The sequence below is a fragment of the Nycticebus coucang genome, chromosome 16, assembly GCF_027406575.1.
Source record: "Nycticebus coucang isolate mNycCou1 chromosome 16, mNycCou1.pri, whole genome shotgun sequence".
Classification (NCBI taxonomy): Eukaryota; Metazoa; Chordata; class Mammalia; order Primates; family Lorisidae; genus Nycticebus; species Nycticebus coucang.
In genome coordinates, this window is record NC_069795.1 from 26,231,250 (window position 1) to 26,256,162 (window position 24,913).

The window sequence follows — 24,913 nt, forward strand, 5'->3', positions numbered from 1 at the left end:
AGAAAGACAGATCGCTGATAATTGAAAAGAATTTGTTTCAATACCAAAAAAAATAAGTTGTTAGTGATTTTAGAAAACTGTTATTGAATCACTTTTAAAAGAATCTTTTAAAGATCTTTTAAAAGAATCACTTTCAAAAAGTTGGTTGGATTCCATCTTTTTAGTTATACCCAGAAGGAGAAATTCAAATAGAAAAAGCATAGACTTTTCTATTTCAATTAATGCATTTCAATCTTTAATGTGCATAGGAATCACCTGGGGGGACTATTAAACTCCAGCTACTGATTTAGAAAATCTTGGGTGGGACCAGAGAACCTACATCTCTAACAAGACACAGCTAGTATCAGTGTTGCTGGTTCATCTTCTATACTTTAAGTAGCAAGAGTACAGATCATTTTGGAAGCATTGATGACTTATGGTAAGTGCCAATTTGGTCCAGAAGTGCTTAAGATCTATGAAATATATTCCTATCATCGGTTCAAGAATACTCACACGTAGATTGACAACCCACCCCCCTTTCTATGTGTGAATGTCACCAAAAACGGGTGCGTATTAATTCTGTGGAAAGTAACAGTGATGTTGTCAGCAGCCTGTGGTTCGAGTACCAGTCTCTCTTTCTAACCAACTGTGATAACCTGGGTCAGTAACTCCGAGGCTGCAAAGTGAAAGAACAGTTTCGCTTCCTCTTCTCTATTGTGAAGACATAAAATGTTAAGTGCACGAGTTTAACCTAAAAAAAAAAAAAGAAAGAAAGAAAGAAACAAAAGTCAAGGATAGACTTTGAGAAAGGGGCGGAACCTAAAAAATACCAGGTAAGGCGGGGAGATTATCCCCGTGGGCGTGCAGGGAATGTACCATATTGTGGGGGAGGGGCGCCCTATTTTACCAAAATCTGTAAAAAAAAAAACTTCTGCATTTAAAATCACGCCTGTATCATGACGTAAAATATAACTTTTTTTCGTCGTATACCTCAACAGAAACCTAACTAAAAGTTCAGTGATAGTATTTTGCTTCAGTCTCCTGGTCTCAAAGTCCTCCCCACGCGTCTGTGTCCCTTTCTTCCAGCCACCCGTCACTTTCCAGCCCCCGCCCCCCTGAGGCCCCCGCCTCGGGGCTGTAGTTTGCACTACGCTGAAGAGGGAGGTGGTAATGGACTCATCTATCTACGCACCTAGAAGAGGGGAGTATGAAGAGCCACATTTCAGGGAATGGTAAGAAACTTCGGCCAAGAGACAGGAGAACACAGGCAAACAAGTTACAGGTCCTCCGTCGTTGCAGGAGGGCAGGAGTGAGGCACGCAGCTGCCGTACATGTGCGCAGCTTTGCCCTTGGCCGCGTCACTGTCCCCACAACCTTCTTGGGATGGCGCCGGCAGGAGAGGGCGGGGCCGGGCGCGCGGCGGCCGCCTCTGCTGCAGCCGCATCTGCTGCGGCCGGAAACAATAGTGGAGAAGCCGGAGCCTGGAGGTTCGACTGTGGCGGCCAGCGGAGCTGGAAGGTAAAGACCCCGCACCCCCACTCCTGCCCTCCCTGCGTCCTGGCGCTCAGCCCTTGACCCTGTCGTCCCGCCTCCTTCGAACCCCGAGCCCCACGGCCCCTCGCGCTACTGCGCGCCGGGCGCCCCGACGGAAGGACGGACCCGGGTCCGCCACAGCCTGAGGGGCAGGCACACGCCCCCAACGCCGGAGGCTGGGTCGGGACCTGCTCCCCGAGACACTGAGGCTGGGCAGACCGGCGGCGGGGTCCTTTGGACGCTTTCTCCCTGTGTGGGAGGCAACCCGGGCGATGGATCGCGGCACTCCCGCCCGCCGCGCTCCGGGACCCCCGGGTCCCCGCGCCTGACCTGGGTAGTGGAGCAGCCGTTCGGTCTTCCGCGTAGGTGCAGCGGACGCGGCCGGGACGCTTTCCTCCGGTGTTCGCGTCCCACGTGCATTTTCCTGCCGCGGACCTTGGATAGTGAGCCTCGCAACTCCGAGTTAGCGAAATGCATCAGAGGTTCCCACGATGAAGTTAGCAAAGCAGTGTCCCGTGCAGGTCGCCTTTCCTGCATTTAACAACGTTGTATGGGTTGTCAGAACCTGGCAGCTGAAAGGGCCTTGCTGCTAAATCAGGTTCTCGGTGCCTGATTTCTCGGGGTCGGGGGACGGAGGAGGAAGACTAGAATACCAGCGAACCTCTTTCCCTCAGATTTCCTTAACCAAATGAAATAAGGAGCAAAAAAACACAGTGTCACATATGACCAGACTTTAAGTTTTACTAGCACAATTAAAGTGTAATAATTGAAGTGCAAGTATGGCGATGATTGTTTGATTAGAGAAACTGAACGACATCCTTGTCATTTCCTAGAAGTTCCCAAAATTGCCTGCCTTTAAAGGCAAATTCTTGAAATTGTGTAACTTTCCTGTACTGTTTCTTAATAGGGGCACTATGAATGAAGAGGAGCAGTTTGTAAACATTGATTTGAATGATGACAACATTTGCAGTGTTTGTAAACTGGGAACAGACAAAGAAACACTCTCCTTCTGCCACATTTGTTTTGAGCTAAATATTGAGGGTAAGGACACGGTATAGTTTTGATTTTATGATGTGACATGTGCATTATTACTCTTATGCTGAACTGGTACACTAAAATATCTTGAATGGTTGGAAATCCTGCTAAGTGTAAAGTGTAGAGATCTCTTAAAGATAAGGATTTCTGGAAATACAGCTGCAGTTAACAGGAATTTAAGAGAAATCTTTTGTTTTTAAACATCCACGGTATCAGCCCCATTTTTTGCTACTTTGGGTTGAAGTGTGAGTATGGGCTGATAAACATGTTTTGTGGTTTGAGAGTTCATTAGGTTGTCAGATTTTAACAGATGTAGGTGTTTTTTATATTAAGAAGTAACATAAGTTAACATTAGACCAAATGTAATTTTTTCCTTTGGGCCTGTCATGGTAGTTCTTAAATGAGGTGAGCCTGAACTCTTTCCCCACTGGTGCTGTCTTATCCAGAAAAATGCTTTAACATTTTTAGGTAATCTTTGAGTAATCATACACACCATTAGTAATTTTTTAAACATAAAAACATTTTTAAAATGTCTTAATAGTGTCTCTGAAATAGACGAAGAAAAGTTCTCCAAATATTTATTTTTTAATGTTATTGAAAGTACTTGTTTGGGATGATGGTGTACAGTTAATATATTTATGGATATCAGTAGTTTACTTCCAAGGAACACAGGATGTTTTTTAAATCTTATCGTTGTCATTTTAAAGCTATTTTTTAAAAGATATTTCAGTCACACTCAACCAATATTCTTATTAAAAAAAAAAAATGCCTATAATTTGAATTTTAAGTTGTAACTCAGACTCTCAGAAAGACTTAATTAGACCTTTAGATTTTGGACAGTTTCAAAACAGTATTTCCTTTTTCCTGATTATACATTTGAAAATCTTTATAATCTTTATTTTTGTTTGCTAAGTAGGGGCTATGAAATGTTCTTAATAGTTTAAAAGATACATTGGGATTATATACCTTGAAATTGAAATTACTCTTAGGACTTGTTATTCAGAAAGTATTGTAGTCAACAAGAAGGATCTGATAAAAGATCATTGATTTCGTATGGGTTATATAGAAAACCTATGACTTTGTCTTTAGTAAACTTAGTAATAATAACCAAAGGTTGACTTAGCTAGGCAAAGTGGTTGGCACTTATAGTCCCAGCCATAATCCCAGCCACTCAGGAGGCTAAGGTGGGAGGATCCCTTCAGCACAGAAGTTTCAGTCCAGCGGGAGCAACACAGACCTTCATCTTTAAGAAAATAAAAATAAAATAAAAAGGATGACTTAAAAATATGATTCTTCTATAGTATTTAAATTACCATGCTCTTAATCAGGGACGAATGAAAAATATAAATTTACATTCTTAGGAAATACAGTAGAATTGACCCTGTATATTCTGATACTTTGTAGAATTTTCATTTATTCAGTTCAAATTCTGTATTTTACTTAAGGAAACCGAGCTCCAAATAGTTGGGACTGAACAGGTTGCTGTAGTGATGATGGAAAGCTGTTGCTATGTGCCAGATGCTGTGCTAAGCACCTTATGTAGATTATCTTATTTATTTCAAAATAGCTCTGGGATGACTGCTGTCGTTATCCATTTTAAATGTGGTGGAACTGAACCTTAGAGACGTTAAGAAATGCACTTTCATGTCACACAGCTAATAGTTGTCAGTCCTGCACTTTGAAGCCTGGAATCTAGTTCTAGTATACATAGTATGTGATCTTAATTCCATTTATCTATTGTCAGTAGTTATTTTATAGGGTTGATGTTAAAAACCTTTTTCCTGAATCCTCATTGGATATTCTTGCTATTTGATCAGCCAGTTTTCCCTAAACAATGCTTCCTTCTAAATCATCATTAGTAGAATTCATGTTGTGATAGAATTTTTCCACAGAAACTTAATTTTTTGTGTTTTTCTAGCCTTTAAAAATATGCCTTTTAACTGGTTCTTAGTCATCATATACAAAATGTATAAAATATTTCTCAAATGCCATCTTTATACATGTTTTAGCACTGATAATATCTTAACATGTGAACATGACATAAGTCCTGTTGTTTTGCATTAGTAGTTGTCTTCATTATTAAAGCATAATTCCCAATTTGAATTAGAACAATTTCACTTAATACTCTATGTATACTCATGTTTGGGGGGGAGGGGTTTGTTGTTATTGTTGTTTGGAGTTAATACTCTATGTATACTCATGTTTGGGGGGGAGGGGTTTGTTGTTATTGTTGTTTGGAGTTTTTGGCCTGGGGCCGGGTTTGAACCCACCACCTCCAGTGTATGGGGTCGGCACCCCACTCCTTTGAGCCACAGGTGCCACCCATATACTCATGTTTTTATATATTAAAATGTCAGTTTAACCTTTGTGAGAAAAATCAATTTAATAATTTCTTCTCTGTTTATCTAGTGTCAGCTCTCAGATCTCATGAATATACGTTTTCACTTTTACTCATGTTTTTATATATTAAAATGTCAGTTTAACCTTTGTGAGAAAAATCAGTTTATAATTTCTTCTCTGTTTATCTAGTGTCAGTTCTCAGATCTCATGAATATACATTTTCACTTTTACTATAGTGACAAGCTAGTGCATTTTAACCATTTTAATATCATAAAATGGTTATAGGAAAGAAGAAGTGACTACTCTGAATTACACAGAATTTTACTTTTTATATCAGCATACATCTTTAAAAATCAAAGGAGAAAAACAAGATATATTCTTTGTCTATGTCAGTAAACTTTTAGAAGTGTTTTTGAAGTTTTCTTTCCTCTCCCAAGTTCCCAGTATAATACTAGTCAATAGACATAAATACAGGAAAACTTAATTTGGTATCACTTCTTTTTTTTTAGTAGTATAGTAATAACGCTGTTGCCGAGTTTCTTACCTTACTAATTGCTAAATTTGCTCTAAAGCACTCTTTGAGAAGAGGCTTAGTAAAATAAAGATAAGTTATTTTTGAAGAATAACAAGAATTAGGCTAGTTCTGAGTCCTCACATTTGTAGGAAACAAAAATAATATTTTTCACTTTTTGGATTGTTGCTCACATCAAGTCAACACTGTTCTCCTAATCAACTAGCCTCTTGTTTAAAAGCTGTGTGTATGCATATGTTTATAAAATGAAGACAAAAGAAGAAAGAGGGATAACAAAAGACAGTCTAATCTTGGACAAATTTTGTATTCTGGGCATGGCTCTAACTTGGCTTTTTCTGTGACTCTACAATAATGAAAAGAGGTACATAGGTTTTATATACTTCTAAACCATGGGTGATATACTTTTAAGGACTAAGAAATGTACTTTGAGGGTTCAAATATTTCTAAATGTTCACAAGGTTGATTTCTTTTTGTACCTATAATTCATCATTAGGATAACTTGTCTACTTCTTCGGTTAGGAGACAGGTACATAACCTCACTAATACTTAAGGCCTATCCTTAGCCTTAAGCCACTATAAACTTTTTCATACATGATGATGAAATACTCTAATGTGCATCATAGTTCACTGTGCTGAAGTCTCTAAAACTATTTAATGACAAATCACTGCCACTCCCTAAGCTGTAGAGGTGGAGATGAAGGCAGCCCACGCCATGCTGGTTAGGAGCCAGTAATGAAGCTCAACTGTAACATTACAAAATCAGAAGTGAAACTGAAGGGGGGAGGGATCCAAGACTTCAATACTGTTACTCCATATCATCAGTTTTCATTCTGTGCCAAAATACTGTGCAAATAATTCTTAGAGCATTTCTACCTTCCTCTAATAATTGACTTGCTTTCTTTTATATAAAGAAAACCATTTTTTGTAAGACTGAGCCAATTCCTCATATACACGTTGAGCATCCTAAATCTAAAATACGAAGTGCTCCAAAATGCAAAGCACCAACATGATGTTCCAAGGAAATGTTCATTGGAGCATTTTGGATTTTTGAATTTGTGATGTTTAGATGGTAAGTATAGTACAAATATTCCAAAATGTGAAATTTGAAACACTTTTTGGTCCCAGTCATTTCAGTTACAAGATAGTTAGCCTGTACCAAATTTTCAGTTTAAGGTGACCTTCCTAGTTGATGAGTAAGCATACATCTTGCTGCTCTCTATAGTCCATCTTCAACTTCTTCCTCCCTTAATTTATTCTTTTCAGGAACCTTTCTAGATCCAGGCCACAGTCAACTCCTTCCTAATCTCTTCAGCAAGAAAAAATGTCTAGGCAGTTTTTCTTGGTTAAGCCACAGGTGAACCCAGTGACTACTTTTGTTTTTTCCTCTGTCTTTGGTGGTACACTAAAAGTAGTTAGGAACCAGTTTGAATCTCTATATTAAATCCTTGATTTTGGGCGGCGCCTGTGGCTCAAGGAGTAGGGCTCTGGTCCCATATGTAGGAGGTGGCGGGTTCAAACCCAGCCCCGGCCAAAAAAATAAATAAATAAACTAAAATAAAAAATCCTTGATTTCGTTTGGGAGTTGGAATGGGTTATTTACTGCTCTAGGTTTGTCAGTCTTCCTGTATGTCCTATGTCTGACATACAGGCATCTTTCCACTTAAGTGGATGGTCCTACCACTTATGATAGAGAAGCTGTAAGTAGCTGACTCAATTAACCTCTTTCTCTCCTTTCCCCTTCTCATAATGGCAAACACCACATATGTGTATTCGTATTAACTGAAAGTTATACTTCTAAGTATAAAGCCTAATGTGACTTCTGCACTTTAGCTTGGAATCTTTGATATACGTACGTATTTGTGTGTTAGTTGATTTGGGGGCTGCTGTAACAGAATACCTGAGATTGGGTCATTTATAAAGAACAGAAATTTATTTCTTACAGTCTTGAAGGCTGGAAGTCCAAGGTCTAAGGGCATTACTTTCTTTTTCCTTAGCTGCCTTTTAATTCACTTTAAATAAAAAGTGTCAATTTTAAATAAATTTGAATACTTTTTTCAAATGGCTCTTACAATAAAATCTCATTTGGACAGGAGTAGGTATGGGTGAGAGTGAAAAATACGCTGAAGTGTTCATACATTTAAATTATAGTATATTGTAAGAGAAAAATAGTTGAAAGTAAGCAATATCTGGTAATAACATCTGATAAAGACTTGCAATTTACATAGCTGTAACATACACATAAAGAGGCAGGTTCCAGATTTTTATCCATGTCCTAATATGGTGACCTCTGTTTAGTTACTTCCAACTTGCCTTCCCTCTTAATTTTGTTAGATTTTTTTTTTTTTTTTGTAGAGACAGAGTCTCACTTTATGGCCCTCGGTAGAGTGCCGTGGTCTCACACAGCTCACAGCAACCTCCAACTCCTGGGCTTAAGCGATTCTCTTGCCTCAGCCTCCCGAGTAGCTGGGACTACAGGCGCCCGCCACAACGCCCGGCTATTTTTTGGTTGTAGTTTGGCCGGGGCCGGGTTTGAACCCGTCTCCCTCGGTATATGGAACCGGCGCCTTACCAACTGAGCCACGCGCCGCCCCAATTTTGTTAGATTTTTTAAACTCTAACATTATTAGACTTTCTTATTCTAAAGTCTAGGGTGAGTGTAAAGTTTAAATCATACACAAACTTGGTTACAGAGATACATCTGTTAGAATTAGGTGTGTTTATATGTAACAGGAATTTACAATATGGTGAAGTAAAGTACTTTTGTTTTTCTGTTCTACCTTCTGTAGCACATAGTTTCTATCTTCAGAGCCACCTCATGAGCCAAAGTGGCTTTTGGGACTCCAGTTATTGCTTCGTTATTCCCAGGCAGAAAAGAAAGGACATCTGACAGAAGGGGTGAAGAGGTGTGTACCAGCAGTCTCTCCTACACTTAGTCAGTTTTTCCTTGAAGTCCCACCTAATGCTGTTCATTTCAGTGTCCTTATATTCAAGATAAGCTGCTTCAAATAAAATCAGTGTTTTATACAGAAAGGATCAATGGATATTGAGTGGGCAGCTAACAGAATGGTTCACAGAGAGGCCATTTTGGTAATTAAGGGCTATACTACATTGAAGACAAACTAATTCAGGTACTAAAAGGACCATTAAGGAATGCTCTGGTGAATCTTCTAATCCTGGTGTTTGAACTGGAAGGATTGTAACAAAATAAGGAATTGTGTTCTGAGGGTGGGCAGATAGCCAGACCTCACGTGGATTTGTTGCTAGAAAGCTGTAAGAATTAAGTTTCTGACCCCTCTCAGTACATTAAATGTAGTGACTAATAGTACTGCTCATAAAGAGGTCCCAAATTTTATTCCCTGGTGTAATTAAGCGAATTAGTATATTAATAAATTTAGAAAAACTCCATGCTTCTCCCAACCTTTGTTCATGGCAGGCTAACATGGTAATTCTACTTTCAGTACCTTTACCTGGAAGATTGCTTTTCTACAGCTGAACACATTGCCGCTGCTCTGGTGATTAAACACATTGGCCAATCTTGAATTTTGACCATGAATGTACTAGTTGGGTTTCCTTGGCAAGATACCTAAGTTGTATTGTCATATTAATTCCCTAATGTTACCAGTAAGAACAGCTTTGTATCTTTACCTCCTAATTTTGTTTTTTGGGTTTTGTTTTGTTTTGTTTTTGAGACTGTCTCACTATGTTGCACTGAGTGCTGTGGCAGCATAGCTCACAGCAACCTCAAACTCTTTAAGCCATTCGCTTGACTCAGCCTCCCAAGTAGCTTGGACTACAGGCGCCTGCTGCAATACCCAGCTATTTTTTTGTTGCAGTTGTCATTGTTTAGCAGGCCAGGGCTGCGATGGAACCCACAAGCCTGGGTGTATGTGGCCAGAGCCCTAACCACTGAGTTATGGGTGCTGATCCCGTTACCTCCTCATTTTGAAATCCTTATGCTAGAATCTAATTCAAAAGGCACAACTCCAGTTGTTGCCGTTTGGCAGTAGAAGCTATTGGAGCTTAGGTTTTTGTTTGCTTTTGATGCTGAGAATGATGCTGTAGAATAATTGAAGTATAATGATTAGGAGCACAGGTTCCTAATTCTGTGCGATTGAGGTACAAAAGCTGTAGGTGTGGGCACACACTCCAGAGCCACACTGTCCAAATTTGAATCCCAATACACTGTGTGAACTTGGACAAGTTACTTATATGCTATATAATCCTGTTGATTTGGCTAAGGGTGAATGCCCATCTAAATTGTAAATAGGAAGTGATTAATACTTACTCCATCCCATTTAGTGATAGTCTGTAGCTAAAATGCCTTTAAATGAATAGGAAGATTGAAAACCCTTACTTTGTGAACTGATTAAGTATAATGGAGCATTTATTATAACTAACATTAATAGAACTCTCCCAACAAGACTAAGTAAGTTAATATTCATGTGCATGTGGCAAAACAAAGGCATTGGGACCAAGTAAAGTTGCCCAAAAGTTGCATCAAAAGTAAGAATGACAGAAGGGTTTAAATCCAAGTCTCTAATACCGGTAGCCACTGTGGGAACTGAACATGTCTTTGACATTTCCCAAGTTTACATTATAGACCACACCCTCTATGATGGTTCTACTCACTCATTGGTTTTCCAGTGCCTCTGATTAGTCCCAGTCTCCTTTATAGTTTCTCTTTCAGTTTGTTTTTCAAAATAATGTTGGCATGTTCTGTCCTCGGCCTTCTATGCTTACTTGGCTTGGTTTTTCATGACCTTTTTATATGCTGATATCTAGCAGATCTGTTCCTCCCCTTTCCTCACCTCTCACAAGCTGTACATTTATTTATATATGTGACTAAATTTAGACTTTACTAATACAGCCCATGAGCATCTCAAACTGCATGTCTAAACCTAAATTATTCTTCTGTCCAACCTACATCATCTCAGAATAAGAAAAATAAATGAATCTTTTCCTCCTTCAAAATCTCTTGCAGCCAAAAATGTTGAGGTTGAAAGTGAAGTATAGAGGCAAAGTCTTACACACGACCTAAAAAACCACATGCCTTCCTGCTCTTCACCACTTTTCTCCCATCACCACCACTACCCACCCATAATATTCTTTACTTCTTTTCTTCATGGTACTTGTTACAACTTATTACTATAGTAACTTGCTTGTGTGTTTGTTTAATGTACTTACTTCTCATTTGTAATACTATAAGGACATGGATTAACTCCCACCAGGGCCACATGTGTGGCCCTTCAAGGCACATCCAAACTTCACAGAACAAATCCCTTTGTTAAAAGGATTTGGATTCAGTCAAAAGGCTGCAACTCAAGAATCCAGGAGGCCACATGTGGCCCCAAGGCCACAGGTTCCTCTCCCCTGGTAGAATCTGTTTTATTAATAGTTACTAGTATATAATCAACAATAGCTGAAGGACTAGCAAGGAGTAACAAATGAGTATTTAGTTGATAAATGAATTAATTTAAAATGAACAAATTTTATGTTTCTGACCTTTAAAATCATCTACAGTGAAACTCTTCCACTTTTCTGCTTATTCACAGAATTTCATGAGATCCTTCTGGAGTTTACTAAAAGTTTTATGACTCTTACCAATAGAAGAAATTTATCTCATATTCAAAAGAAAAATATAATATAGCTAGTAATACAGTATCATCTGTTTACCTTACTTAATTGGGAGAATAAAAAACATCGTACTTTGCACCAAACAAAACAAATATTGACAGGGCTGTGTTTTGAACTGGGGTTTCTAGATCGATTTTATATACTATAACTGTGTTTCTACACACTGCATCAGGGTAGTATATGTTCATGTGATGATCCCGAATGCCTTTTAAATAAGTGATACAAATATGTTCTTTAAATCAGTGACTTAAAGTTGAAAACAAGTGAACAGAATATATAACCCAGGTATCATAATTATAAATAAAGATTTTTTAGAATATTTGAAAATGATGTTCTAGTTCAAAATCAAGTTCATTTATCCTAGTATTCTGACAAAGATGAAGTATCTTATGAGATATATATATAGAAATAAATCTAGATTGAAAACTGTTTAAATACTTAAGTCAAAATTATCATTCTCAGTAAAAGACACAGTAACTGTTACTGGAGAGTTGATAAAGAGAAACCAGCTGCCCAGAAATAAGGGTTAACTTTTCTATTAATACAACTTCAAAGTACCACGTGCTTTGGTACCCCACTTTGATAAATAAGAAAGGTGAGTAGCAAGCTGGGTAACTAATCCAAAATCAAACAGCTTAGAAATTCAAACCAGGGTGGTCTCTGATTTCAGAAAGCACAAGTGCCTAAATCCTTTCTGCTTCCAAAGAAAATTACATAGACTCTTAAGAATTTAGGAGCTGTTAAAGGTAACTTTCAGGCAAGATTGAAAATGAATTATACAAATGTGAATATATTATTCAAGCAAGGAACAAATTTCAGACCTCAAGAAATACTTAATTTTTGAAAATAATTTCTACCCAGGATAAAAAGGGTAGACATATCCAAAACTGTTCATTTCTGGCATCCTAAGAGAATGGGATGATGCTGTATAATTATAATCTCAACAATGAACTACCAAGGCAATATGATTTTGAGAAGGCTTAGGTTCATGATAATCAGAGATGGGATAAACAAGGAAGATGCAGGACATAAGCAAGTCAGCTTTGCTGGTCCTTGCCCAGTACAGTCAAGAAAGTTGAGCTGTAGACTGACATTTGCTAAAGAACTATGCAGATGTCAGCTGGTAGTACAGCAGTGGTTCCAACACTGTTCTCTGCCCTTCTAGCCATCTCAGTAATGTAGGACTAGCTTATTTATTCCGGATTAGTCTTTCTTTCAAGAGAAAACAGGATTATAAGTGAGTAGAAGTGGCAGAATTGAGTGAAGATGTCAGCACCAGTCCTGAAACACACTGTCTCCTTTTGCTTGTCAGCTGCCATGCCTGAGCCAGGACAACTTTTAAGAGAGTGAGAATAGAAAACAAATTGTTTATTTTGAGCTTTCTAGTTTCTCAGTTTTAGGAGATATAAGCATTAAATTTTTTTTATTCTTCTTCAGATTGGGTCTCACTCTGTAACCATGGATGAAGTGGTGTCGTCATAGCTCACTGTAGCCTCAAACTCCTGGGCTCAAGTAGTCCTCCTGCCTCAGCCTCCTGAGTAGCTGGGACTACAAATGTGTGCCATGCCACCTGAATGATTTTTCTATTTTCTTGCTTAGGCTGGTCTTGAACTCGAGCTCAACAGATCCTCCTGTCTGTGCAGGCATGGTAGCATGTGCCTGTGGTCCCAGCTACTCGGGAGGCTGACGCAGGAGAATTGCTTGAGCCCAAGAGTTGCAGGTTGCTGTGAACTAGGCTGAGGCCATGGCATTGTTTACAAAATAATAATAAATGTTTGAGGTAATTGATGTACCAGTTGCCCTAATTTGATCATGACATGCTTGTATCAAAGTATCATAGACACCTTATAAATATGTACAACTATTGCATAGCCATTAAAAATTGTTCAATTCTGGGTGGCGCCTGTGGCTCAAGGAGTAGGGCACCGGTCCCATATGCCGGAGGTGGCAGGTTCAAACCCAGCCCTGGCCAAAAACCACACAAAAAAAAAAAAATTGTTCAATTCTAATCCAGTTGGGTATACCCTTTGTTAGGGACTTGATAAGAGCAATAAACCTATTAAACACTGAGCTTTGGATTTGTACTTTTAACAATGAAACAGTGTTAGTTACAAATAATTTTAAACTATAGTATCTTTTTCTGTTAGCTCTTTGCTGTTAACTTTCTCAGCTCTGTAACAGGGAGGCAAGGTAATGATTTGTATGTACCCATCAATCTGAATCTCAAAATGAAAGCTATATGGTTGAATTTATAGCAATTTCCAAGCACATTTGTTCAATAAATATTAATTGAGCAACTGTTATGTGTCAGAAATTGTTCTAGTAGCTGGAAATAAGGCAGTTAACAAACATAAATCCCTGCCATCATGAGACTTCCATGAAAAGGGGGGAAAAGACAACAGAAAGTAGATTATATCTAGTGTATTGGGAAGCAAGATAGGATTATTTGCTTTTATGAAGAATAATAGACACTGAAAGTACCTTTCAATCTCTAAAGTGCTATACAAATATTAATGATATTTTAATATCTAAAATGCATGACTTGTAGAATAACATCTATCGTGAATTTAATAAATGATTGTCTGTTTAAAAAATAGAGTCCACATGTTGAAGAAATTTGGTTGTGTAGGAGGGAGTGGTTTCAAATTAATACTTTTATTCACACTTTTATATACTTTTATTCATACTTTTATATTGCCGTCTTTAAATATTAAAAGTTTTAGTATCTTTAAGTCTTTAGGACAATGGAAAATATTTTAAAAGTTTAGTATTCTTACTACTTCCTCACTAACACTGTTAATAGCATTTACCTGCGAACTTCTTTTTTATTTACTATTAAAAGAAAATCTTCATAATTTTGAACATGTTAATTTGACTGCACAGATTATTTTTCAGTTTATCCTGATTGATCAACATTTTGGCTGTATTTCTACTACAAAGTAGAGTAAGTAGTATAGATAAAATATAATGTCCACATAAAAGATAAAAGTTCTCCAGAAAAATCAGTCTTAAATTACTAGAATATTTATTAAACAAATGTATTGAATAAATATCAATCATCACATATCTGGGAAAGAAGTTAGAATCTCACAGTTTTCAGTTGTTGAGTAGGACCATTTCATTTGATGCCTCTTTCAGCTTCTGTCTTTTCCACTTCCCACTCTTCTTAATTCATCTGTTACACTCTCCCTCACTTGTTTTACTTTCTACTGACTGAACAGCTTGCCAGCCTACAGTTATCTTCTATGTAACCAGGCACTTTGGCCTAAAGCAGTGGTTCTCAACTTTCCCCAGGCTGCAGCCCTTTAATACAGTTTCTGTGAATCACGACCCACAGGTTGAGAACCACTGGCCTAAAGCATGATTAGAGTAGCAGAAATGCTTACATCGCCCACATTTAAAAGGAAAAACAAATTAAGGAAAACCTTTTCTGTCTTTCCTTTAAAACATAGTTCTTGAAAGAGCTATGTTCACTTAAAGTCTTTTCTTTTCCTGCTGCTCTTGTTCAGCCTCCTTTAATTGGCAAGCCTCTCTTGCTTTCACCACTGACAGTCCAGCTGTCAGCCCAATAGTTTCATGTTCTTGCACCTTCATACTCTTAACATTTAACATCTCCCTCTTTCTTGAAATACTCAGCTCTCTTGGTTCTGTGATAAAATAGCTCTGGCCTCTTATTGCTGCCTGCTTTTCTACCTTCTTCCCTAGTTCATTGCCTGTCATAAGCCCCTCTCTGAATTCTGCTTTTCTCTTTTTCTTCCCATCTGCACTTAACATGTTTTTTTCACTGCCATGGCTTCAATTGTACATCTGTAAGCTAGTAAGGTAAGCAGGAACTCCCCAAACATAATGCAAAGAGAAATCTTTTTTTCTAACCTTCAGGCCCATAGGGCCATCCTGTTAGACATCTCACATAGATACTATGCAGGTGTCTTGACCTTAGTTTCTTGGACTAAATATATGTCCTTACTTCCATATACACGTCCTTTTTATATTTTCTTCATAATTGGTTCACATGGAACTATTTAAGCCCCATCTCACAGAGATTGTGATTCATTAGAGGTCTAGGGTTGAGTCAGGAATTTGCGTTTTAACAAGAATTCCCGCTGACACCTATGCAGGTGATGGAAGGACCGGGTTCTTAAGGACTTGACCATGTGTACATGAGTTAGAGCTGAAATCTAGCCTAAGCTCTGCTTTTCGAGATGTGTGCCCTGTCAGAGATAGTTTTCTAGTTTGCAAAGGCAAATTGAGCTATATGCTAGCGCCCTCACTGCTTCCCTCCCACCTGCCTTCTTTCTCATGTCGTCTATCTCTGAGTTCTAGAGATTCTGTCCTAAATGCTCTCCACTTGTCATTCCCTCTGCTGTATCTCATTCCCGGCCCTTATTCTCTCAGGAACCACATGTTGGTTTCATAGACTTAATCCCTTCTATCCCCACACTTCCAGGTCTTCTCTCTCAACACCATGAGAAACATCTTTAGACTATGCAAATCTGAGCATCCCAATTTTTTTTTTTTTTTTTAGTGATTCTTTGGCATTTTCTTGGAGTTGATTAACTCCCTAACATGACATGTAAGACATTTCATTACAATGTAACTGCTTACCTGGCCACCTTTACCTTTTCTTATCTCTCCAAAGGGACTCTACAGCTAGTCATCCCCTCCGTTTCTCTTTATCTCACTTCTGTGCCTTTGATTATCTAATGTCCCCATATTAAACATTTATTTTCCTTCCTCTTGTATGCAACTTTTTAACTTGGAGAGTACATGTATTAAATAAGCAAGATGATAAATAATATCATTGCCTATGTCACAGGGCTGCTATGAATAGGATGAGAAAAGATGATGTATGTATTTATATGAACCCTATATAAATAAATATAGGGAAATATATTGTGTGATAACAAAGGTTAGTATTAATTTACACTGAAAAATAGAAGGGTTTTGTTTCCATCTCATGAAAAGATGAAATACAACTGGAGGTATTGCTATGATTGGTTAGTATGTGAAACAGCTTCTTCATTAACAAAATGATTTAATATTCTGTATACATTGAAGAGGTTTGATTTTTATCCTGAATTGACCTTTCTGCAATATGATTTTCAGTAGTTTTTTCTGCTCTACTCTTATTTTCTCATTTAGCAGCTGCCCAGCAAATCCTTTCACCACGGTTGTTTGTTTTTCTTTAATCAACGGTATGGATTTTGTTCACTTACCAACATATTTACCTATTTCCTTTGCAGTCCTTGGGTCTCCAACAAGGATTGTCTGATAAAAGTCCACTGTGGTTGTGATTTTACTGGGGCAAAGGGAAGAAGCTATTTTCATTTGAGTGTTAAATACTCATTATTTTGCTGAGTATAATGCATTCCCATGTTCAATGTCCACCCACATTTTGACCCAAATTTTCAGTAAAAATGTCTTTTGTTTATATTTTTTAATTCAAATTTTTCTTTTATATTTAAGTACTTTTTGTATTACAAAGGAATTGTAGCGTTTATTTTTTAATATATGGTGGTACAAGACATTTTGTGTACTGCTAATGAATAGTACTACCCATATATAATGCACATCCTTATTTTTCCCTCAAAAATTTTGGGCAAAAAAGTGCACATTACATGTAGCAAGATATGGTACTTTAAACTACTAAGTACATTGTTAGCCAAGAATTTTCGAAATCTAAAATTTAGAATTTTTGGATGTTTTAGGAATGTGTCTCTTATACCATTTTAGAATCTTAATCCTGTTTGTTTCACTTGTTTCACTGGCACATAGAATACAATACTTGAAGTCTAATTTGTCTTGGACTCAAGAACACTATGTTCTTGCCCAAACCAAAATGCATTCTTTACAGGCACTTTTTAATTTTAAATTTTCACTACTTAAAATGATAAAAGATTTTGTTTTTCTTAAAGTTGGCTTTTTTTCCACTGAAAAGCCAAACTGTACCTATTACACGAAAACCAAAATACAGCAAGCAAAAAATAATATTTAAGGTTCATAATCCCACCTATTTACTAATAGTGTTTTAGTATTTTTGGTGTGGTGTTCTAAGTTTTCTGCAGTAGAGCATGTGGGAAGGAGGGAGAAATGTTTTTAAAACATTTTTTTTTTAAATGGAAGCAAACTGATAAAATGTGTAATAACCATCACTTTGGTTTAATATACTAGGGGCATCTTTTTTCATGTTAGTAGGTAAAACTTTAACCACATCAGTTTTTTGTTTTGTTTTTTGCAGTTTTTGGCCAGGGCTGGGTTTGAACCCGCCACCTCCGGCATAGGGGGCCACCTCCGCCCTACTCCTTTGAACCACAGGCACCGCCTTGTTTTTTTCTTTCTTTTTTTTTTTAGGTTGCATCCTTCTCTCCCATAATTTGTTTAACCAGTATCACGTTGACAAATATTTAACTTCCAATTTACCGACAGCATAATGTTCCTATACATTCATCTCTTGCTTATCTGATTAAGTTCCCATTGCATGTATTAAATTCACAGAAGTAGACTTGTAGGTCAAAGGCAGGTCCCAATTTGCAGTCCTGTCATTTGTTTCATGTCTCCAGTTACTACTACTGAATTGATACCATGTAATCTGTCATTTAGAAAACTAGGTTTCGGGCGGCGCCTGTGGCTCAGTCGGTAAGGCGCCAGACCCATATACCGAGGGTGGCGGGTTCAAACCCAGCCCCGGCCAAAATGCAACCAAAAAATAGCTGGGCATTGTGGCGGGCGCCTGTAGTCCCAGCTGCTCAGGAGGCTGAGGCAAGGGAATCGCTTAAGCCCAGGAGTTGGAGGTTGCTGTGAGCTGTGTGAGGCCACGGCACTCTACCGAGGGCCATAAAGTGAGACTCTGTCTCTACAAAAAAAAAAAAAAAAAGAAAACTAGGTTTCATTATGGAAAAATTTTATCATACCTTAGTTCTCTAACCTCTTTGTTTACATCCAAGTTCTTTTTACTCTGAAATTTCTATGATGCAATTATGACAAATAGTCACAGTATTTAAGGATATCAACCCCAACTCAAAATAGAATTCAAGCAGCTAGGTAGGAGTCAGTATGTTGTTGCCCTGACAATAACTTTATATCAGCAGTTCTCAACCTGTGGGTCGCAACCCACAGGAACTATATTAAAGAGCCACAGCATTAGGAAGGTTGAGAACCACTGCTTTGTGTCCTTATCTCTGCATAGTAGCATTATTTCTTTAAAAAGTTTGTAGGAAGATGATTGAAGAATACATCTGCTGGGATGTATACTAGTATAATACTACATTTATGTAGTCCACATTACTGTAATTTCTTATTTCTGTTTTAGCATTTTATAATTATAAATTATTGCTTTTTCTTTTTTCTTATCAAATGGTTGGTGAGCTATCTAGATCACCAGATCAGCATTAATTTTTACTGTCTACTACCTGTAGTTATAATTGAATTATAAATGCCTCAAATTCACTAGCTAGTATATCTCTATTAGATGCTGTTACAACACATTTATTTGAGAAATAGTTGACTAGAATTTCATAAACAGTGATTTAAATACATGCAAAGAAGTTGAGTTGCAGGACTAGTGGATTATAGTTGCAGGCCAGCTTTTCATGTAATTTTATTTTTTATTTGTAACAAAAGAGATCAATTTTTTAATCAGAATCTTAATTGGGCAAATGGTAATTAAGGCGATGAAGGGCCAAGGGATGGAGTTATCACATTTCTTGTTTTCAGATGCTAAATTTGCTTGTCATAATGGTGTGCCCCTTGTTCATCTGGTTATTATGAAAGCATTTTTTTCAGGCTGTCTTTTTTAACCTTGTCTATCATTAGGAAACTTTTGTTTTTCTGCAAGTTGGTGTCCTCATATGTTACATGCAAATGGATATTTAAAACTTAACTCAATCATAGTTAATTTGAGTAGCTCTTTAAAAATCTGTTAATGACAACTTCGTGCACAAAAAAAAAATTTTTAGAATAAATGTCAGTACATTCAATTAAAGTCCGTTGGGGAAAAATGTAACAAGTACAGGGTTACTTGGGTCAATTGGATCATTGGCTTAAAACTTTCTATAGTATAACTTCAGTTGTGCCAGGTAAAATCTGTCTAAATTTGATATATTTTATTGTGCCAGAAAAACAAATTAGCTTTTTATATTCTGTGCTACAGTGACCTTAGTATCATATATTAATACATCAGTAAGGTTTCAAAGGAAAGGGTGATGGTGTCTACCAATGTTCTTTTGACAAATACCCTTTTATTTAATGAATTACGTATGGACAAGCTGCCCTGTCCAGTTCAGTAGACAAACCAGAATGTAGTCATTAATATTAATTAAAATTAAATTTAAAATGGTAGTTTCTCAGTCACACAGCTACATTTCAAATGCTCAAAAGCCACTTGTGGGTACTGTATTGTAGAACATATCCATTGTCACAGAAAGTTCTGTGGAACATTGCTATTAAAAAATAGGTAGCTAACAGACTTCAGACTATACTATAAATCTATAGTGATCAAAACAGCATGGTACTGGCACAAAAATAGATAGGAATATGTATGGAACAAAATTGAGAACCAAGAGATGAATCCAGACACTTACCATCATTTATTCTTTGATAAACCTATTAAAAATATAAATTGGGGGAAAGACTCCCTGTTCAACAAATGGTGCTGGGAGAATTGGCTGGCGACTTAGAGAAGACTGGAACTGGACCCACACCTTTCACCTCTAACAAAAATTGACTCTCACTGGATAAAAGACTTAAACTTAAGACATGAAACCATAAAGATTCTTGGAAAGAGTGCAGGGGAAACACTTGAAGAAATTGGCCTGGGAGAAAACTTTATGAGGAGGACCCTCAGGACAATTGAAGCAATACCAAAAATACATTACTGGGTACTGATGAAACTAAAAAGCTTCTGCACTGCCAAGAACACAGTAAGTAAAGCAAGTAGACAGCCCTCAGAATGGAAGAGGATATTTGCAGGTTATGTTTCTGACAGTCTGATAACCAGAATCCACAGAGAACTCAAACTTACTAATAAAAAAAGAACAAGTGATCCCATTTAACTATGGGCAAGAGACTTGAACAAAAGCTTCTCCGAAGAAGGCAGGCGCAGAGTCTACAGACACATGACAAAATGCTCATCATCTTTAATCATCAGAGAAATGCAAATGAAAACTAGTAAGCACACTTATACATAACAAAATCCCAAAACTACAGATGTTGGCATAGATGTGGAGAAAAGGGAACACTTCTGCACTGCTGGTGGGATATGTTCCTTTTAGCTAATACGTTCCTTTTAGAAGTTTGGAGAACACTCGGGCATCTAAAAATAGACCAGCCGTTGGATCCTCAATTCCTCTACTAGGAGTATATCCAAAAGACCAAAAATCACTTGGCAAAAAAAATATTTGCACCAGATTATTCATTGCAGCTCAATTTGTAATAGCCAAGTCATGGAATAAGCCCAAGAGCCCATTGACCCATGAATGGTTTAATAAATTGTAGTATATGTATACCATGGAATACAATGCAGCCCTAAAAAAAGATGGAGACTTTACCTCTTTTATGTTTACATGGATGGACCCGGAACATACTCTCCTAGGTAAAATATCTCAAGAATGGAAGAAATCCAGTACTCAGTCCTTCTATGAAACCAATTTATATTTACTCACACTTTCTTATGAAAGATAGATCACAACTATAGCCAAGGATGAAGGAGAGAAATGGGAAGGGAGGGTAGGGGGGATGGTTTGATAATGGGAGGGTAAACGGTGGGACTATGCCTATGGACCATATTGCAAAGGTACAAGTCAAATTTAACAAGTATAGAACATAAATGTCTTAACACAGTAATCAAGTAAATGAGGCAAAAGCCATATTAATTAGTTTGATTTAAGCACTCCAAATTGTATTAAAAAATCAACACATTGTATCCCACATATGCATAAATGTATTCACGATCTATATGTATATGAGTTAATAAAAAAATAAAAATAAAACAGGTAGCTAAATTAGGGAATAGAATTGAGTGGATTATTTTTTATTCCATTTTAGTAATAAACAGTTGGTTATGTAGGTGTGTTTCCCTAACTTTCCAACTGTTAGAGCAAAAAAGTAAAATGCACTAAGGGGTTTTCTTTTTGACAAGTAACTGCTGTCAATATAGGATCTCAGTTCTGCTTTGGCTTTCTTGGTTGAAGTTTAGTTTACATTTTAACATTATCTCTCTGAACTCTTCGCTCACTGAAATTTGCCTGTATAATTCATTTATTGGATTAAGCTCTTTTGATTAAACAGTATTTTGAGTACTTGGAGCAGACTCTACTTAGTCATTTAAGTGACTCCTGAGTTAGTTGAAGGAATGAGGCACTGTTTATCATAGTACTCTGTAATAATAATTTCCAAAAGACAGAAGATTGGCCTATTCTAGGTTTAGGAAGGAGTTAGATATTCCAACTATCCATCCTTACCTTCTCACCTTTGGTCTAATCTCCCATCTTAGTTGTGTGACAAGGTAGACCATCTGAGCATCCTCCCACCAATAGGTTTAATGCTAACAACTCTCTCGAATCAGAGCTCGGCTACTGCTTGCTCATCAGACGCATAGTCGTCTGGTTGAATTGGGTGTCAAATCATGACTGGGGTAAGAAGCATTTACACTGCAGCATTCCAGACCTGTATCCATGCACAGGCTTAGTACAGATGATCTGACTTGGCTTTGGAGCCTGGGAGGTCACAAGTACATATGCATTCATTAAGGGGATGGTAAGAACTGTTGTGAATTGAAGAAGAACACATGCCCTATTTATTAACCCGGTGCTGCCTTATCCTCTGATTTTGTTTCTAAGAAAAACCAAAAAATTGAAAATTGTATGTATATCTAATTTTTTTCTCTTTAAGACATTTGTAGGATACACAAAAATCCAGCCTTCAGTCTCTGTTGTATGCCACATCTGCTTACAGGGCCTTTTCATTATTTCTTTTTTTTTTTTTTTTTTTTTTGCAGTTTTTGATCAGGGCCTGGTTTGAACCCACCACCTCCATATATGAGGCCGGTGCCCTACTCCTTTGAGCCACAGGCACCGCCCTTTTTTTTTTCTCTATACATGTGCGTGTGTTTATTTGGTTTCCACTTTTTGCCTTCACAAAATTAAAGAGGCTTAAAATTTAATAACAATAACAATGTTTAAGATAAGGACTAGAAACAAAAACCTTGTAAAAAACAAAGATAAATATAATCGGAAAAGAAATCAGCTGATTGCTGCAACGAAATATTGAGCAATAATAATAATGAAAAAAAAGTAACATTCACATTGTCAGATAAAAGTATGTCTATCATAGAATGCTTTGACTCTTGAGGTTCAGTGTGGAGTCATCAGTTAACTTTTTTTTTCCCAAAGTCTCAAAAAATAGAGAATACCTTTTCATTATTTCTTTTAGCAAGAATTGTTATCTGCTCCTCAAAAACAAAAAAGTAACTTTTCAATCTGTTCTAATAAAAGTTTGTCCTTTCATATTTAGTTAACCCTTGCTTAAAGAAGCAAGGATTGCTACTACTACTTAATATGGGCAGCACATACATATTCTGGTACTCAGATTCCCTTCCTAGCAACCAAGATAAATCATCACAAAAAGAAAGACACTTTAAATCTTGAAAATTACTTAAGTTAGGCAAAATAAAAGCCTCCATGAAAAAGATTTTGAAAATACTTCATGAATTGTTGAACAAATGTTTGTCATATTTGAAGGCAGTCTGCTTAAATTTTTTTCACAGCATGTTAACAACCTGGAACTTGAATCATAACTTAATTTTTTTGCCTTATCTAAACATTAAGAAAAAACACACTCACCGTTTGAAAACCCATTCTGCCAGTTCTCTCCCACTGATGTGATTGTTCATATCACAAGTTTACATCCAACTGCTGATTGCATACATTTGCTCTCCCTATGGAGCATTATAGAAAGTCATTTCTTAGCAGCACCTATGGCTCAGTGAGTAGGGCGCCAGCCCCATATACCGAGGGTGGCGGGTTCAAACCCGTGCCCCGGCCAAACTGCAACAAACAAAAGCTGGGCATTGTGGCGGGCGCCTGTAGTCCCAGCTATTCCGGAGGCTGAGGCAAGAGAATCACCTAAGCCCAAGAGCTGGAGGTTGCTGTGAGCTGTGACACCACGGTACTCTACTGAGGGCAACAAAGTGAAACTCTATCTCTAAAAAAAAAAAAAAAAAAAAAAAGTCATTTCTTTTACTGGGAAATAGATATGTAATGATATTCAAAACAAGGTTTCTCGAATCGATAATAACTAAATATGCATAAGGCATATATAGGTGATACAAATTAAGTGAGCTACTCACATTTTTTTCTAGATTAAAAAGTAATTTTGCTCAAGTATATTTTGAATTTTTTATTTTCTCTGCTACTGCATGGTATATCTTAAAAGTATATTTCAAAAACAATTATTTTCAAATTGAACTTGAAAACTCAGGTAGCCCTAGTTAAGGAAACTAGTAGACCTAGTTAAGGAAAATTAGAGGTACAGATCTACATGAATGAGCTGTGGTTTACATAAAACAGCCTTCTTGTCAATTACTATTTTTAAATTGAGTAGAAATTCATGGTTTTCTACCAAGGAAATGCCCTTTATCAGTGCCATTCATCAGTTCTTTAGACTAATTGCCCATAAGACTAAATATAGGAGTAATATCACTGAAAGATGCCTTTTTAATTATCCTCTGAGTACCCTGACAGAATGACCCATCCTAGTTCCCTTTCCAGTCTGGGCAGAAGTGCATTTTAATAGACCCTTGAATGATAATTGGTTAGTTTTTGCTATTTTTAAATACAGTTTTATGCATCTAAATTCTTTTTCTTGAGTACCAGCTATGTGCCGGGTACTGTGACGCTGAGGATGGATATGGATGAGATAGATACAGTCTCTTAGGAGATAGAGACCAGTAAAGAGACGGTTGTAAACTCTAGTGTGATAGACCAGATGTATTGGTTAGAGAAGGCTTCTTAGAGGAAATAAGAACTAGACAGAAGGTGATGACCACCCAGATTTGTAGTGGGAGTGGTAATGGATTAAAGCAGAAGGATTTCAGACGTAGACGCTAGATTTTATAAGGAAAAAAATAAGGTAGAGTAAGAGGATCCAGTTTAGGGATGGAGTGGAGAGAGTGGAGGAAGAGTAGTTTCATTTAGTCAGAGAAGTTTGAGGAGCCCATAGGGACGTCTTGAGTGGAAATGTCCAGTAGAAAGCTATACTAAATGTGTGTTCAGAACACTTCTTGCCCATGACACTTTTCTTCGTGTCTTATATATATGGGGGATTTTTCTCCTGAAGGTCTGAAAGAATTTGAAATTTATTTTACATTTATGTATTTTCGCAGTAAATTAACCATTACAGTTCTATGATTTGCTGTTCATCTCAGTGGATTGATTACTCAAATAATCTCGTGCTTACCTTGGTTCCTATTATTGGTCTGATGATTAAAGTACAGGGTAAGAAAAATTAACTTCTCGACAAGCAAAAGTTATATGAATCATTAAGAAAACATTGGATAAAAATTCTGTAAAAATTCACATTATTCTTCACATAGATATCTTCTATTAATGATGACTCGAAGCTCTGGAGTACATTAGGAAATTAGTTTAATATAATTAGTGTATCTTAATGCAATTTCTATAAGTTTCTATATAAAAACTATAAAACCCACAAAATAAACAGTGTTAATTACTTTTCAGACTTTCAGAAAGCCTTTTCAGACTTTCTTTTGCATGTATGCTGAAGAATTTTCTTTCATATAAACTGAAGGAGGAACTTGTGATTTACTATATTCAACTAAATGGTTGCTACATACCTTAGAGCTGT

The 24,913-nt window shown here is 37.1% G+C and overlaps 1 protein-coding gene across 1 annotated transcript in view; it reads left to right on the forward strand.

The window, feature by feature from the left end:
• Positions 1-1,164: 1,164 nt before the first annotated feature.
• Positions 1,165-24,913, forward strand: part of C16H21orf91 (chromosome 16 C21orf91 homolog) — a 29,749-nt gene continuing 6,000 nt past the window's right edge. Inside the window, exons 1-2 of the mRNA XM_053565536.1 lie at positions 1,165-1,497; positions 2,420-2,553. Coding sequence (XP_053421511.1) covers positions 1,187-1,497; positions 2,420-2,553 — 445 coding nt within the window. The 5' untranslated portion in view covers positions 1,165-1,186. The remainder of the gene's footprint in view (positions 1,498-2,419; positions 2,554-24,913) is intronic.